Source organism: Canis lupus, chromosome 21, assembly GCF_011100685.1.
Source record: "Canis lupus familiaris isolate Mischka breed German Shepherd chromosome 21, alternate assembly UU_Cfam_GSD_1.0, whole genome shotgun sequence".
NCBI classification, from domain to species: domain Eukaryota; kingdom Metazoa; phylum Chordata; class Mammalia; order Carnivora; family Canidae; genus Canis; species Canis lupus.
Window position 1 is genome coordinate 13,304,931 of NC_049242.1, and position 19,002 is coordinate 13,323,932.

Sequence of the window (19,002 nt, forward strand, 5' to 3'; positions counted from 1 at the left end):
GTGATTCTCAGGGATTCTCCAGAAGCCATTGTCTTTTTTTCTTCCAAATTTTTATTTAATTTCTAGTTAGTTAACATACAGTGTAACATTGGTTTCAGGAGAATTTAGGGATTCATTATTTACATATAACACTCAGTGCTCATCACAAGTGCCCTCCTTACAGAAGCCATTATCTTTAAAGGAAGACTGCTAATCAAACCCTCACATCAAGCAGATGACAACAGAAAATGAACCGCTTCTGCTCAAAGCAAAAAACATGGTTAATTTTCTAATACCCTGCCTCTTTTTTCCCTTTTGCTTATTATAGTTTGGCACCTCCTAGAGATAACCCTAAAGGTTTCTCAGTATGCTCTTACATATCTGTATCATTTAAGGATTTTATTCTTAATCCCCTAGGTCATTTTTGGGCACTTTAAGAAATGCAAAACTTTTTGGTTTCCACAGCTACTCTTTGAAACTGTCAAATTCCCCTGTAAAGGGGCACCTTGGTTAAGCATCTGCCTTCAGCTTAGGTCATGATCCTGGAGTCTGGGGATTGAGCCCAGAGCCTGGAGCACTTGGTTCTGCACTTGGCAGGGAGCCTGCTTCTTCCTCTCCCTCTGCCTCTCCCCACTCATGCTCTCTTTCTCTCAAATATTATTTTTTTAATTCCACTGTAAAAGATGTAATATCTATTCCTTTAAACTCCTAAGACCAATTTCTCCCAAAGGTCTCTTGATATTTGAGTTTTCCTCTTAATCATAGCCCCAGCCTTCATTTTTGTAAAAATTGAGACATTTACTCCAAGTCAACAAAATGCTTCTGCTATAATCATAACAGCATTTGTCAGATTCACCAGAGAAGGGACCAACCAAATCCTGCAGCTATTCTCACTGCACTAGTCATTTTCTCTGAAGATTTTCCAGACTTCTATGCAAGAACTAAACCCAATGACAATGTGCTCAGCTCAAGGAAACAATTACTGGCTCATTTCTGTTGTGATAAATTATCATTTATATTCCTAATATTATCTGTAACTCACCAGGAGTTTCTTAGGTCTACACCAGGCTTTTGCCTACCTCCTAAACCCAAATCTATCTTGTGTGTACAGAATAATTAAGAAGCTTTCAGATATTTAAAGCCCTTTTCTATTCAGAGCATGTTTCCTTGGGAAGGATAACCAGAGACTTTCAAAATGAAGCAGGAATTGGCTACTCAGGAGAGTTCTCAAAAGTGTTAACTCTTATGAACACAACTAAAAAAGGTGATTCAAATTTTGACTCATGCTGTGGAAGCCCAACAACCAGTTTGAGTTCACTCTCCAAGATTGTCATGGGCAATGACATAGTCTTCTATTTCCTCTTGGCAAACCAAAAGGCAATTTGCATTTATTATATTATATATAAAGGTCTATAAAAATCACTAGACAGGTACAATAGTCTTCAACTAAGCTAAAGAAAGAAGCTACCTGACTCTATAAAATAGACCCAGCTGGGCAGCCCAGGTGGCTCAGCAGTTTAGCGCCAGCTTCAGTCCAGGGCCTGATCCTGGGGACCGGGGATGGAGTCCCATACTGGGCTCCCTGCATGAAGTCTGCTTCTCCCTCTTCCTATGTCTCTGCCTCTCTGTGTGTGTCTCTCACGAATAAATAAATTTAAAATTCTAAAAAATAATAATAAGACCCAGCAGGACTTTGGGCTACAAATTTTTGTAGTCTGGGTTTTGTAACCTAGGCTCCTGGCTTTGCATTCTAATAGAATACTAATTTTGCTTCTGATATTTTATAGGTGGCAGATGCTTTCTGTTCTGAGACTTAAATGCTGTTATGTAGTCACTGCCAAATCACATGATTCAACAATCAACTATTATTAATATAAAGATCTGAGATTCAGTAAGGACTACCACTGAATACTTGATATACAATTATAACCTGGTAAAAAGCAATACTAATCTGGCTTGATTACAATTGCAGAAGGTAATGGTCTGTCCTTCAACACAGGTTGAAGAAAAACCAGAAGAAAAGTGAGAATTGAAAGAGAAACTACAATTTGCAAAAATCTACAACCTGCAAAATGCCTAAGTCTACCAAACTTTGACAACACTCAAGAAAATCGCCTGAACTCAAATTCTTACTGGTAGCTCAATTGGATACATGTTTCAAGATAAAATCACAAACTCATCAAGTGATAATTCTGCATAGGCTCATGTGTTCTAATGACACTGTACCAGGAACTAGAGAGTTGCTGGTACAATTTTCACCAATCCTTGCCAAAATGTTTCAAAACTAACCAGAGACCCCAAACTCCTATATGTATCCTTCCTTTGGAGATACACCTCTGGTGTTTGTACTTACTTGATGCAGCAAGCTAATAAACCTAGCTTTGATTATGTAGTGGGTTTTGGTCAATGGATGTCACCAGTATAAAATGAGCTAAAGTTCCTTTCTGAATGAGACACAATGGCTTTAACTTAATAGGAAAAGGTACTAAATCAATCCTATATTCTACACATAAATGTCTCAAATCACCAGTATTAAATAAAACCTCATCAATATTAACCATGGGAATTTTATTAAATAAAAATGTATGAATCTGCAGATATAAAACTGATAACCAATCCATATTAATGGAAAAACTTGTAATCTTAAGAAATACTAAAAATAATTTCTCCATATGCAAAAATGTATATTTGATGTTTTTCAAAAAATCCCGATTTTGATAGTTGATTTTAAGTTAACTACTCTAGCAAAGCATCATAAAAGTAAATGGAAGATTATAAATTCAATGGCATTTGGCACGCTATTGTTGTGAATATGCTTTATTTTTAAGTAAAAAATGAATTCTAGCCAAAACAAAGTGTGTGCCTCTGAATATTTTAAGCTTAAGGAAAAAAAAACTCATTAATAAGGAACATATTTTCATTTTTCCATGTTTTTAATTTTTTATAAAGAGTTTCATTAAGTTTCAGTCAATAAGTAGTTCTTAAACTTAGGCTTCATGATCCTTTTGACTTCGTACTTTTAAATGGAGGCATTTCTCTTCAAAACATGACAAATTTCGGAATCCATCAAAAATTATTTTATTCAAATTATGTTTTCCAAAAGAGAGGGTTCTGTGCTAGTCGTCTTTGAAAGTTTTCATACCTACAAAAGAAAAAATATATTTACAAGAAAATTAAAATCTTTTGTAATCTACCAAATGACTTATCAAAAAGCAAACATTTTAGATGTCACTTCTAAAAAGCTAAGATAAAAAAACAAAAGAGCTAAAAATTTAATCTGAAAGTTTTATTATTCTTATAAAAGGATAGCAAGCATAGTGATTTAAGTATGACTAGCTTATATCAGAGCACAAATCATAATAAATTTTATTAACTTTTATCTTCTGCAAAATTTGACAGACCCAAGGAGGAAAAAAAAATCAAATCTAACTCCCTCATTTCATAAATGAGTAGATGAGAGGAATTTGCTTAAGGTCAAATACTTATATTTTAACAAAGCTCAAACCTAGTATCTTCCAGATCGATCCATGCTACACCATGCTACCAGCTGTTCAACAAATTCTCTTGTATCCCCCACCCCCACACTCTGGGATAGTCAAAGTGAAAAGAACACCTATAAAACAGAATCATGAGGGGCACCTGGGTGGCTCAGTGAGTTAAGCATCTGCCTTGGCTCAGGCCATGATCTCAGGGTTCTGGGACTGAGCCCCCTGTCAGGCTCCCTGCTTCTCCTTCTCACTCTGCCCCTCCCCCTGCTCATGCGCACACGCATGCTCTCTCTCTCTCTCTCAAATAAATAAATTAAATTAAATTAAAACAGAACCAGGGGAAAGCCAAGGAAATCAATTTTATTAATCATTTAAGTATAGGGTGCAGTATAAACCACCCTGATGCCTTACGTATATTCTACTTCAGATCAAGACTTTCTAAACTCACAAAAAAATTTTGCTTTGTATTTCAAGACTCAAATATGGTTACTTATAAATAAAAATATTGAAAAATTTACAACTTTAATTGTGGCCCCTAAAAATAAGCAATTGTATTTTCCTGTCTTTATAAATTCAAAATGGCTACTATATAACAGAATATTGAGGGTAAGAACATTCTTTGATGTAAACTCCACAGTATGCTTTTAAATGGCATGCCAATGTTAATTAATGTATGCTGATGTCCACAATAAAAGAATATGTTTAAATGTCAAAAAAGAAATACATTCACAGGCAAAACAATATATGGTTATTAAAAGCCTTAATATTAAAGATACAAGATGTCCCATACCATTTCAGAACCACATTTGCTGGAATGAACATTTCAGATGGACTTGGTGTCATCTGGGCCTGAGACACAGCAAATGATGAAGCAAAATTGTAGAAGTTGTCCAACATCTTTTGTGTGAACTGAAAAGTTAATAATGAACGGATTAATGAATTATACTAAATATTCCACTCAGACTTTAATACTTTTAATTAAAACTATTCCTCCAGTATACTTGGTTTTAAGGATCATGAGTTCTAAGTCTAATGCTGTAAGGAAAGTTATAAAATGACACTGTGGCACAAAATCTTAATAACCTACCTTTTGTACTTCCTTTATATCTCAGAATTTCTGTGGTTTTTAACTATTTTAATTTCCTAACATTCATTTTGGGTGGAAAAATGTTTTTCCTTCAAAATATCTTCTTTTATGTCTGCCTCTACATCTACTATGACCCCTTCCCTCAAATCCCACCCTCCTCAAATCAAGCTACTTTCTCATATAAAATACTAAGAAGTCTTCTTCTTGCCAGTAAGATAAAAGCTTAAATATAATGAGAGGAAATGCTTTACTAGCTTTTATCTTTCTGCCTAACAATATCAAGGTAGTTTAATACGGGAGGCTATCATTAAAAGTTACTTGAACTAATATCCAGAGTTCAATAAAATCACTATTAAAAGATCAGTATCAGGAGAAAAAAATCAACAGTAACCCTCAACACTAACAACAAAATTTTAAAATGTAACTTTTATTTAAAAGATCCAATTCAGAATAGAAACAAAGCCTGTAAATACCTAGGAAAATATTTCAAGACTGCCTTGAGAGACAGGAAAGAAAACAAATTAAAGGGCCTATATATACCACATTCAGTGGAAAGACAGAATATTTTTAAGATGGGAAGACATAATGTAACGGAAGCAATTCTCCTCAAACTAAACCTATAAATCCAATGTTATTTCCAACAAAATCTGGTAAGGTTTTTCACGAAACTTAATAAGCCGATACTAAAAGTATTATGGAGAATATCTAAGCTTATTTGATGAGTAAGGGGTTCGGGAGGGGGGAGGGGGGACTTAGCCTACCAGATATTAAGACTTTTACTGGCAAAGGGACAGGCAAATAAACTAATTGGAATAGAAGAGAGCCCAGAAACAAATCCAAGCATATAAGACAACATGATATATAACAAAGATGCAATTAGCTCAGAGTAAAAAAAAAGAAAAAGACTAGCTTTCAATAAAAGCTTTAATAACTATGAGAACACCTTCACACATTAGAATAGGATAAGAAAGATTTCTCCAATATATAAAAAAAAACAGAAAAGAAACAACTGTTAAGATTATCAACACAAAAATACAATGTCTGCATGAAAAAGATACCAAAAATAGTATTAAAAAACAAGCAACGTACTAGAAGAAGAAAATTACAACATATAGAAAACGTTTTTTTTTTTTTTAAAGATTCCATTCATTTATTCATTAGAGACAGAGAGGCAGAAACATAGGCAGATGGAGAAGAAGCAGGCTCCATGCAAGGAGCCCGATGTGGGACTCAATCCCAGAACTTCGGGATCAAGCCCTGAGCCGAAGGCAGACGACCAACCACTGAGCCACTCAGGCATCCCACAACATATAGAAAATTACAAAGTATTATTACCCAGAATACAAAAAGGCCTTTGCCCAGAAATTAAATTACATTAAAAAGTGCCAAATAATACAACAGAAAATTGGGTAAAATACATAAATGATCAATTCCAATAAAAAAAAAAAATGAGGTCAAAATGAGAAAAGATGCTCAACTTCACCAGTCATCAAGAAATACAAACCAAAACCAAGTGATATTCAAATTTCACCCCAACAGTTTGTCAAAAATTTAAGGTCTTAAATATTAGTGAGAATACATATCAATATGGAAATGAAAAAACTGTCTCATTCATACAATGGCATACTACACAATTAAAAGACTAGATTTATTCCATGTACTAACACAGATAAGTCTTAAAAATCATGCTGAGTGAACAATAGCAAGTTGTAGAAATTTGTGGAGTATACCATTTATAATCATTTTTAAACATACAAAGGGGTAAGTCAACAAGAATGGAAAATAGAGGAAACAAACAAAAAAGGACTACAACACAGAAGAGAAATAAAAGGAACTTCTACAATAATAGTGTAAGAAAATAATACCTTGACTACAGTTATGCAACAGACCCAGAGAATAATCAGTCCACAGAAGAACAAAAAAGAGAGTTTCAAGAAGGATGTTTCGAAAACAAAGTTAAAATTGCTTTTTAAAAATATACTGAATAGGAATTTATACTTGGCAGAGTTTGGGCATAAATTAGACATGGAAATAGAAATCCATGCAAAACATAAAAATGAAGTATTTATTAACCAAGAAAAATAAAAGTCATACAAGAAAGGAAATGTAATCAAAGTACTACCTACATCTGGCTCAGTTCTGAAAAATATTTACCTGATCATAATACTAAAACTCTGAATATTAATTTAGTGAAAACCTGTAATAAAAAGGCAGGGGGGGAAGGGGGGGCCTTGGCTGGTTCAGTCAGTGGAACATATGACTCTGGGTTGTGAGTTCAAGCCTCATAATGGGTGCAGAGATTACTTAAAAATAAAATCTTTTAGTGGTGCCTGGGTGGCGCAGTCAGGCATCTGACTCTTGGTTTCAGCTCTGGTCTTGTAGGATTGAGCTCTGTATCAGGCTCTGCACTCACCGGGCTTGAGATTCTGTCTCTCTGCCCCTCCTCCTTTGCTCCTCCCCACCATAGGTGTGCTCTCTCCCTTATTTTCTTTCTAAAATGAATAAATAAATCTTTTTTAAAAAATAAAACATTTTTTAAAATTTAATCTTTTATAAAGGAGAGAAAAAACTCTATATGCTGGGGAACAGCACTGGTAAGTCAATGGAAAATACCTACAACAAATAAATTGATTAAGAACAGATTAAGCAAGTTTTTTTCTGCCACAAGGAAGTAAATACAGGTAGAGTACCTGTAAATACAGGTAGAGGAAAAAAAAATGAGGGAGTGGTTGAAAGTGAATGCTTTTGAGGAGAGTAAGAGCAGAGTATAAGAAGTACAACAGAGGACAACTGTTTGTTTTTGTTTTTAAGATTTTATTTATTTATTCATGACAGACAAAGAGAGAGAGAGGCAGAGACACAGGCAGAGGGAGAAGCAGGCTCCATGCAGGGAGCCTGACGTGGGACTCGATCCCGGGTCCCAGGATCACACCCCAGGCTGAAGGTGGCGTTAAACCGCTGGGCCACCGGGGCTGTCCAACAACTGTTTTGCATATAAAACTATCTGACGTTTTAAGCCATGTATATGTACTATTAATAAACATTAAATGAAACAAGAATAACTAAGTGTATTTTACAAACATGTTTAAACAAATAATGTTATATATATTTTGTGGATATATATATGAATGTTTCTCTTAATTAAAGTACTAACATAGGATGGCAAAGATACATGAAGTTAGAAGAGCAGCTACCTGGAGAAGAATTGGAAGAAGAGAAACAGTGAGACCAGCAAGCTGTATCAGAAATACTTTTTTTTTAATTAGTAGCAAATATGGCAAATATCAGTTAATCTAGATGGAAATCACTCAGAAGTCTTTGTATGTACTGCACTATAAAGAGAGCTCTATAAGAACAGCTATTATTTTGTCTACCTATTTTTATTTTTTGTGCTTAGAAAAGTCCTGGCACACAGTAGGTATATAATAAAATATTGGTGGAATGTATTTTCCTATATATTTAAAACACTTCATAATAATAAAGTGCTTGATAAAAAATATATATGCTTTATTTAAGAAGTTCAAATAATTTATAAATATATAGAGTAAAAAGTCTCCTTGCCCCTTTCCAGGGAGAACATCACTTTCATATGTATTTTTCAGACATTTTTCTAATACATTTTTCTAATATTTTTCAGACATTTTAATAGGATACTATTAACTATTGCTTTACAACTTGCTTTTCTTTTTAGCACAGCAGTTGATTTTTTTTAATTACTGGGGGAAAAAAAATTAAGACCCAGACTCTGTCATTCTTAATTCAGCCTATTCTCAGATGTGACAAGTCTGCTTTAAATTCATGGCCACAAACTTCAAGAGTATGCTGCCCAGCAAACTCATAAGGGGTTCCCAGGGGTTTTCTAGTCCACTCACCCTCCTCCTCTCCTACTTTTTCTTTATATTTCCTATACTCCTTTCCCCTCAATCTTAGCTGACAACCTTGTTTCCTGTTTCACTGAGCAAAGAGAAGGTATCAAGAGAGAACATGCCCAAGTTCTCATCACATTTATCAACCACCTACATCTGTATCCATATGACCATTACTCTGAATACGGTCTATTATCCTATCTAACGTCTCTCATTTCCTATTCAAACACTCTTCAGCAACTCTCCCAAACTCTTTTCCTGAATGCTTCATTCCCGTTAAACATGATGTAATATTTCCCATTAAAAATGGTAAAAAAAAAAAAAAAAAAAAAAAAATTTCTTGTCCCCACTGCCCCCTCAAGCAACCAAACGATTTATCTGCTATCCTCTATAACTATTCATCGAGACTCATCTATATTCAGTGTTTCCACTTCCTTCTCTCCAACTCACTCCAAACTCCAATTCTCTGAACTCTTAGCTAACTTTTTAATGACTTCTATCTTGTTGAATCCTGTAGGTAATTCTTAGCCCTCATCTTGACCCATCAGCAGTGTGATACTATTGATGCTTCTTCCTTCTTAAAAACCAGTCTTTGCTTAGCTTCCAAAACATTACTTTTTGGGTCTCCTTCTACTTCAGCCTGCTTTTTCTTTCTCTTCATCTCTTAAGCTTCTCAAATTTGAAATGGCCCCAAGCTCAGTCACTGGCCAACTTTTCCACTTAGTTACTTCTCTAGTAATCATATGCCCTTCAAAACTTTAAATACTATCTCTACACTGATAACTGCCACATTTTTATCCATATCCCAGATCTGTCTCTTGATCTCTAGACTTGTCATCTTCAGCTGGATGTCTAACAGGTATCCCAAACATAGTACAACCAAAATCCAACTCCTGATTCCACTCCGCACTTGCTCTTTTCATAGTATTCCTGTGTTCAAGGTCCTCAAGCCAACATCCTTGGGCCATAGTTGATGTCTCTCTTTAATCTCAGACCCTAAATGTGATCCACATGCTGAAACACACTATTGGCTCTATTTTCAAATTATCTCTAGAAATCAACTACAGGCATACCTCGGACATATTGCAGTTCAGTTCCAGACCACTGCAATAAAGTGAGTCAAATGAATTTTCTGGTTTCCCAGTGCACGTAAAAATTTTGTTTACACTATACCATAGTCTATTAAGTATGCAATAGCATTATGTCTTTAAAAAATGTACATACCTTCATTAAAAAATAGTTTATTGCTAAAAAATGCTAAACATCATCTGAGCTTTCAGCGAGTCGTAATCTTTTTTGCTGGTGGAAGGTCTTGCCTTGATGTTGATGGCTGCTGACTGATCAGGGTGGTGGTTTCTGAAGGTTGGGGTGGCTGTGGCAATTTCTTAAAATAAGACAACAATGAAGTTTGCCTCATAGATTGACTCTCTCTTTCACTTGAACCCTTAGAGGCCACTGTAGGATTATTCATTGGCCTAATTTCAATATTGTTGTGTCTCAGGAAATAGTGAGGCCCAAAGAGAGGGAGGAGGATGAGGAAATAGTTGGTAGGTGGAACAGTCAGAAAACACAACACTTATCGATTAAGTTCTTCATCTTACAAGGGCACAGTTTGTGGTGCCCCAAAACAATTATAATAGTAATATCAAAGATCATTGGTCACAGATCACTGTAACAAATAATGAAGAAGTTTGAAATGTTCTAATTACCAAAATGTGACACAGAGACACAAAGTGAGCAAATGCTGCTGGAAAATGTCACCAACAGATTTGCTCCATGCAGGGTTGCCACAAACCTTCAGTATGTAAAAAAAACATGATACCTGCGAAGCGCAATAAAGTGAAGCGCAATAAAACGAGGTATGCCAGTACTTTTAATCACCTTCATTTCCACCTCCCCAAACTACCCTGGTTCAGGTCATTATCATCTGTCATCTAGATGTTCAAAAGAGCCTCCTAAAAAAAAAAAAAAAAAAAAAAAAACAAAGAGCCTCCTAAAATTGATCTTCCTTCTTACTAGAGTGTCCGTCCAAAAATGCAAAAGTGATCCTTTTAAAATATAAGTTAAATTCTATTATTCTTCTGCTCAAAACTCTCTTCTCTTCCAAACAGAATTTGAGTCAAAGTCTTTATAAAAGCCAATGAGGTTACCATATGAATTTATATTGTGGCTCCCTCCCCAATTACCTCTCATCTCATCTCCCATCTCTCACCCTTGCTCACACTACAGCAGCCACAAAGCCCTTCATATTTTTCTTCGAATAACAGATTTCTACCTCCAGGCCTTTGCATTAGCTACACCTCTGCCTGTATCATTCTCCCATCCAGGGCTTTGCTGTACAGTTTAAAAGTCAACCATCATGGAATTATGTCACTTAAAGCTCCATGAGGACAAGGATCTCACTAATCAGGTTCACAACTGTATACCCACAGCCTAACTAACTGAGAGGAAAAAAGAAAATGCTAATATTTAATTCCATTTTTAAATCACTTTGAGCTATTTCATCACTATAAAAACAAGTCTCATCGAAGCATTTATAAATTTTAAAATACCTATAGAAGAAAGCAGGCAAGCTTAAATCATCCATGGAAGCCAACAATTTATGCCATACATATTTACCTCCATTTTTACATGTTTTCTACTACCAGGCTAAATTTTAAAGTATAGAATTTGGTTTTAAAATTTTTTTAGAAAATGTGTACCACATTACCTGAGTGAATGAGTCAACTGAGGATACAGCAGCATTGCCTACTGGAGTCTGTTGAGCCAAACTGTCCAATAATTCCACTGAAATTCCAATCTGAGCAACAGATGGAGTTCGGACAATATTCATGGCTCCAAAAGGATGTTGGCTTCCTTCTCCTGAAAAAAATTAATATGTACCACAAATTTCAAGTTTAACTTGTAGCCACACATATTCCTTTGTAAATATGTGAAAACCCTCCGATCTACATGCACTAAAAAGTTGTTACATAGTTTATCTCTTTTCAGAAAAATGTAAAAGGCTCGTTTTTACACACTAACAAAGAATAAGAAAACTAAAATTTTTCCCACCAGAAAAACAGCTATGACTTCTCTAAAACTTATTAAAATTACTGCTAGGTAGAAATGGAAAGTAACAAAATGAGAAAAATAAATGAATAAGCATTAATCACATTAAAAAATTATCAATGCTAACTCCAAAGGAAGGATATTTTCTAAGATTTTTTAAACTAGTTTTAGTATTTTCTCATTATTCCACTATAGAAAGATCTTAAATTACCATTATAACTGATAAATGACATAGCATATTTTACTAAATGTCACGGATCACCCCAAGGTCACTTGATGTTATCAAACAGGCAGTAAAGAAGCTTATTCATAGAAAATACTTAATAACTTTTTCCCCTTAAAATTCAATGTGTCATTTAGTATACACCTGAGCTTGTAAGTGCCATCTAACTTACATGTGGAGAATTTAGGCCAATTTTTTTTAACCCACATAAGACAATTAAAAAGTTAGTCTGACAAAAATCATACAATAGATTTTTGGTTATCTGCTGTTTTCATAGGACTTTAAGATATTTAATCAAATACTGAAGAACAAAAATCTGGAGCAACATATTATTCCTAATAACTAGAACACTGATTACAAATATCGAAACTCTCCTTGGGCAGCCCAGGTGGCTCAGCAGTTTAGTACTGCCTTCAGCCCAGGATGTGATCTGGAGACCCGGGTTTGAGTCCCACGTCGGGCTCCCTGCATGGAGCTTGCTTCTCCCTCTGCCTGTGTCTCTGCCTCTCTCTCTCTCATGAATAAATAAAATCTTAAAAAAAAAGAAAAGAAAAAAACCTCTCCTTAAGTTTTTAAGCTATGAATAAAAACTTACAATGTATTCTGTGATTTAAAAATATATACACCTTTCACTAAATATGACTACTTTAAGATAGTTTTAGTATATTTAAATTGTTTTACTAAATTTCCATATATTTATGAATTTTCCAGATGTTATTTCTATCATTGTGGTCAGAGAACATATTTTGTATGACTTCTGCCTTTGAATATATTGAAACTTGTTTTACAGTAGCCTAATATATGGTCTATCCAAGAAAATGCTCTATTGTGCACTTGAGAAGAACTTGTTCTGCTGCTGTTGGGTAGAATGTTCTGTGTATTAGCTCTTGGTGGTTTACAGTGTTCAAGTCTTCTATTTTCTCAATGACCTTCTGTCTAGACATTCTATCCATTACTGAAAGTTGGGTATTAAAGTTTCCAGTTGTTGAACTACTTTCTCCCTTTGATTCTGCCACATTTTGCTTTGTGAATTTTGAGATTCTGTTGTTAGGTGCAAACAAGTTTATAACTATTATCTTTCTGAATGGCCCTCTTATCATCTTATAATGTCTTTACCTCTAATATTTTTTGTCATACATCTATTTAGTCTGATTTTAGTCCATCCATTTAAGCTTAAGCTTTTACTGTTTGCATGTATCGTTTTTTCATCCTGTACTTTAAACCACTTTGTGTTTCAATCAATAGTTGGATCATGTTTTTTCTTTTTTTTCCATTCCTCAAATCTCTGCCTTTTAAATGGAGAATTTAATTTTGTGTTAACTAGATGCTTGCTAGTGTACCATTTTAATTCTCTTACCATTTTTTTAACTCTATATTTTTTGTTATCTCCTTAGTGGTTGCACTAGGAAGGATTACCATAAACATCTTAATTTACAACAATCTAATTTGGATTCATGCCAATAATTTCAGTAGTACACAAAAACTTTGTTATGTACTTTCTCTCCCTATGTGTTGTCATAAATTACTTCTTTATACATAGCATGTCCATAACATAGGTTAATGATTTCCATTTTATGAAGTTGTCTTTTATATCAAATGGTGAGGGGGTGGGGGGGGAAAGGAGTTACAAACAAAACAATATTGATTTTTATGATTAACTACATAGGTTTTACCTGTGTTTTTTTCCTTCATGTGAATTCAAATTACTGTCTCATGCCCTCTCTTTTCAGCCTGGAGAGTGCTCTTAATCTCTTATGGCTGAGTCTTTGAGTAATGATCTCACAGTTTATCTAAGAAGGTCTTCATTTCTCCATTTTTTTTTTTTTTTTAATTTTGAGAGAACATGTATGCACGTTGGAGGGAGGGGCAGTGGGAAAGAGAATCTCAGGCAGACTCTACACTGAGTATGGAGCTGAATGCAAGGCTGGATCTCACAACCCTGAGATCATGACCTCAGCTGAAATCAAGGGTTAGACGTTTGACTGAGCTACCCAGGCACTCCTACCCTTCATTTCTGATGGATACTTTCAATAGAGAATTATTGACAGTTTTTCTTTCAGTGCTTTATACCATCCCACTGCCTTTGGACTCCATTGTTTCTGATAAGAAATCCGCTGTTAATCATATTAAGAATCCTGTGTGAGGAGTTGCTTCTCTTACCAATTTATCTTTGACAGTTTGATTAGGATATGTCTTGGTATAGAGCTTATCCTACATGAAGTTTACTAAACTTAATTGTGTAATGTTTTTCATAAAATTTAGAATATTTTAGGGCATTATTTCTTCATATATTCCTTCCACCCCATCTCTGTCCTCCTTCCAGGACCCCTATTGTGCATATGTTGGTATACTTGATGGGATCTCAGAGACTGTTCATTTTTCTTCTTTTTTTTTAAGATTGTATTTATTCATGAGAGACACAGAGAAAGCCACTGACATAGGCAGAAGGAGAAGCAGGCTCCCTGCAGGGAGCCTGATGCAGGACTCAATCCCAGGATCCTGAGATCACTACCTGAGCAAAGGGCAGATGCTCAGCCACTGAGCCACTCAGGTGCCCCTCTTTTTTCTTTCAGCTCTTCAAATTAGGTATTTCAATTGATCTCTCCTCAAGTTCGCAGATTCTTTCTTCAGAGTACTCAGATCTACTGAAACCCTCTAGTGAACTCCTTTGCTACTGTACTTTCAGCTCTATCACTTATATTCAATTCCTTTTGATAATCACTCTATTAATATTTTCTATTTGATGCCGCATCATTTTCCTGGTTTCCTTCAACACTCAGTAAGTCCAATGTTGTTTCCTGGGGACAGTTTCTGTTCATTTATTCTCTGAAAGAGCCTTACATTCTTGTTTCTTTGCATGTTTCCTAACTTTTTGCTGAAAACTGGATGCTAAATATTATAATGCAGCAAATCCAGAAATTAGATGTCTCCCCCTCCTCAGAGTCTGTTGTTAATATTTGTTGTTTCCTAATGACTTTTCTGAACCAATACTTTAAAGTCTGTATTTTTTGTCCCATGTGACCACTGACATTTCTATTAGCTTAGTGATCAGCTAGTTTTTGAAAAGGCATTTCCTTAAAAGCCTGGAACCCAAAAATTCTCCCAGTCTTTGCAGATAGGTTCTGTGTGTTGGGACATCCCTTTAATACTAGCAAGGCAGTTTACAACTCTGCCTTACCTTTCACTTCCTGCTTATGGAGAGCCCCAAAGTCTGCCAGAAGTGGGAACTTAGGACCTTCTTAATTCTTTCCTGAGCATGTGCACAGCCCTAACTGTATATTAACTATTAACTTTGAGGTTTCCAAAAATTCCCAGGTCCAAGAACTCAAAGCCTTTATTCCCCAAACTATTTTACTCCCAGCATTTCCTCCCAAGCTTTGTAGTCAGTCTATTTTTGCCTTGATTGTTGTCAGTGCCTCAGGCATCAGTGACAAATACATTTGCAGGTAAATATTTTTGACAAACACTCCCAAGGTTGTCACTTCAGTAAGATAAAAGAAAGTCTTTTCTTTTTTTAAATATTTTATTTATTTATTCACGAGACAGAGAGAGAGAGAGAGAGAGGCAGAGACATGGGCAGAGGGAGAAGCAGGCTCCATGCAGGGAGCCCGATGTGGGACTCAATCCCAGGACTCCAGGATCATGCCCTGAGCTGAAGGCAGACGCTTAACCACTGAGCCACGCAGGCGTCCCAAGGAAAGTCTCTTCAATTAATCTCCAAGGGAACCACCAGACAAACCAAAATAAATACAGGTGACCCTTGAGCAACACAAGTCTGAACTGAGTCCACTTATACACATATTTTTTACAGCACAATATTGTAAATATATTTATGATTTTTGTAAAAGATTTTATTTATTAATGAGAGACACACACAGAGAGAGAGAGAGAAAGAGAGAGAGGCAGAGACACAGGCAGAGGGAGAAACAGGCTCCATGCAGGGAGCCCGACATGGGACTCGATCCTGGGTCCCCAGGATCAGGCCCTGGGCTGAAGGTGGCACTAAACCGCTGAGCCACCCAGGCTGCCCTCCCCTTATGATTTTCTTAATACCATTTTTTTTCTCGAGCTTATTTTGTCTCTAACTTATTACATATACAGTATATGTAATACACATAACATACAAAATACATGTTGCACATAACTTTTATGTTATCAGTAAGGTGGTCCAATCAACTTATAGGCTATTAGTAGTTCTGTTTTTGGAGAATCAAAAGCTACATGCAGACTTTCTACTGCACAGGAGATTGGTGCCTCAACCCCATGTTGTTTAAGTGTCAACTATAATTACAATTTGTTGTGATTGAGGTCCATTCTGCTCCCTCTGGCACCAGTACCAAGAACATGAGCTAATATTTTCAAGGCTACCACTGAGCTGAGGAACAGGGGATGATGGGTCCACTATAAGTTAAAATGCCACAAAGCTCACTGTTCTTATCAAGATTCAGTGGTTTTCTTGATTAAATGCGTCCCTGGTTACTACAAAGTTTTGGTTAGTTTCCAGAGTCCTGAAAAAGATTCTGACAGGCTATGGAGAGATGGACTTGTGAAGTTCTTTACTCTATCAAAATGTTAATTGTTTTAAACCTAGAATTACACTAAGTCCAGAAAATGTACTGCTATTTGTCTGCATAACAGGCTCCAATGACCTCAATCCAGGAAAAAGGTTCAATACAACCTTTAAGTGACTTAGTTTTAACTACTCCGGGAGTGACTGCCCAAACAGAAAGACTTGTCATCTCTAGCTTCCTTTATCAAATGGAAGCTCTTAGCAAATGATTAAATAAAACTGGCTATGATCCATTCTAAGAGATGGGACTACAGAAATATTCTGACTTCATTTTAAAGGTCTCTGAGGCTAAGACAACTTGAGACTCAAAAGTCTTCAGTAATCTTTATATTTTCAAAGAGATCCATTGTGCAATTAAAATCATTCTTTCACTCCTAACTCTGGGAAACGAACTGGGGGTGGTGGAAGGGGAGGAGAGCAGGGGGTGGGGATGAATGGGTGATGGGCACTGAGGGGGGCACTTGACGGGATGAGCACTGGGTGTTATTCTGTATGTTGGTAAATTGAACACCAATAAAAAATAAATTTATTATAAAAAAGTAGAAAAAAATAAAATAAAAAAATAAAATCATTCTTTCAGTCACTCTTCCCAAAATGGGCTTGACAGAGTAGTGATAACCTTCAAATACAAACGTTCTTGTGTGTAACCATAAAATACTGGGAAGAAACACTGGAACATAATATGCAAACTTAGTGTTTAATTTTGGATCTGAATTCATGACAGCAAAAGTTAAAAAAAAATCAATTACATTGAGCCTTACTGTCAAAAAATTAAACAAAAACAAAGTAAAACATCTGACCTGGTCTTAAGGAAAAAAATTAGATAAGTTCTTCAATTAACATTCTATTAGTGTAAAAGCAGCTGAAAATCTTTCAAAGGTGTTCCTCAAAGGGCCCTTCCTCAATGCAACCCAAGAACCTAACACAAGGCACACCTCAGAGGAAGAAATCCTACAAGAAACTAGTCTTTTACTGCTGGTACACAAGAAAAAGCAGTCATCATCATTTACTGCTTGGGTCTAACAGACTCTCTAAAAATAAATATATTTTAAGTCATTTTACAAAAAAATTTCACAAGAAGAAAAATAGTGAAAACCAATTTTATTAAAATTTTTAGCAAGTACTGAGGTACAACAAATCCAAATATTCACTGTACATCTCCCACGTTTTTAAGCTATAAATAGCCAAAATGGGGCAGCCCGGGTGGCTCAGCAGTTTAGTGTCACCTTCAGCCCAGGGCGTGATCCTGGAGACCTGGATAGAGTCCCACGTTGGGCTGGCTCCCTGCATGGAGCCTGCTTCCCCCTCTGCCTGTGTCTCTGCCTCTGTCTCTTTCTCTGTGTGTCTCTCATGAATAAATAAAATCTTTAAAAATAAATATAAATAAATAAAAATAAATGCCAAAATGAGCCACATTTCTCTGAATACCACTGTTCACTTTAGTGAATAAATGTGGAATATATCCATCTTATAAATATGACTGCTGATTTTTAAAAAATCTTCTAACAGCTCTAACTTATCAATACTTTGGGTTCTTTTACTAGCAACTGCATTATCATAATTCAACACTTCAAACACTGAAATTTTGAAAACTTAATGGCTCATAATTTGGACAGGTATCTTCTTTGATCATAATTTGTAGAACAGTTAGTTAGTTAGTTAGCTATTACAATCCTATTTTTCTATTCATGAGAGACACACAGAGAGGGGCAGAGGGAGAAGAGGCTCCTTGTGGGGACCCCAATGTGGGACTCGATCCCAGGACCCCGGGATCATGGTCTGAGCCCACCCAGTTGTCTGTAAAACATTGTCATTTTTATATTTATAAAATTATTTAGAATAACCAATCCAATTAATGTTTCATTTCTATAGCTATTGCCATCTAATTGCCTTTGTTTACACACCCACTTTCAGCCACGTCCACTTACAAGCTGTATCCAGTCCATTTTAAAGTAAAAACATGGAAGAATACCAGATACATTATCTTACTACATGTTCAAGATTTTGTCACTAAATACTGTGATTAATTCCTCTCTGTTAAATGACTAAATTGGTAAGAATACCATATTTTCTTTTGGTCCTCAGAAATACACTGTTCAATCATCAGTCTTTTAGTATGAGAAAATTCACCTAAGAGACCATCATCTGAAGATTCAGTCTGAGACTTTGCTTATATGATCAACTTCATCATCATCATGAGAGTCTAGCATGCTATTTGTCTCCTTGTATTCATTTTGATTCATACAATAATGGTGAAACTTGTTCCTGTCAATTTTCTTCTCTTTGCAATTATGAACAAAATATAACAAATTATGAATTCCCAATTCTGTTCAATAAAAGCAAACAGCAGACCATAAAAATGGTGTCTGCAGTCTCCTTTCTCATTTCTTAAAAGATGACATAATCTTTTAAACAATGCAATATGAAGATTCTATGATAATGTAATGGTAAAACTAAGGGGCACAGGCCAAATTTGGCCCCACAACCTAATTTCATAAGACCTGTGAGCTAAGAATAGTTTTTACATTTTTAAAGGTTATTTAAAGAAGAATATGCTACAGAGACCATATGTAGCCCACAAAGCTTAAAATATATACTATCTTACCCTTTTCAAAAACATTTGCCAGAGGCAACTAGGTGGCTCAGCTGGGTAAGCGTCTGCCTTTGACTTAAATCATGATCCTGGGATTGAGCTCTGCATTCAGGATCCCTGCTCAGCGGAGAGTCTGCTTTTCTCT

At 35.6% G+C, this 19,002-nt stretch overlaps 1 protein-coding gene across 4 annotated transcripts in view; it reads right to left on the bottom strand.

Moving 5' to 3' along the window:
- Nucleotides 1-2,780: 2,780 nt before the first annotated feature.
- Nucleotides 2,781-19,002, bottom strand: part of HIKESHI (heat shock protein nuclear import factor hikeshi) — a 39,517-nt gene continuing 23,295 nt past the window's right edge. For 2 of the 4 annotated variants that reach the window (XM_038568372.1, XM_038568375.1), the window contains exons 3-5: nt 11,131-11,282; nt 4,258-4,376; nt 2,781-3,121 (exon numbers count right to left, since the gene is read on the bottom strand). In XM_038568372.1, the coding sequence (XP_038424300.1) occupies nt 3,067-3,121; nt 4,258-4,376; nt 11,131-11,282 (326 nt within the window). In that variant the 3' untranslated portion in view covers nt 2,781-3,066. Of the gene's footprint in view, nt 3,122-4,257; nt 4,377-6,967; nt 7,047-9,644; nt 9,805-11,130; nt 11,283-19,002 lie in introns of those variants that run through there. The other 2 variants (XM_038568373.1, XM_038568374.1) reach the window with 2 other exon arrangements.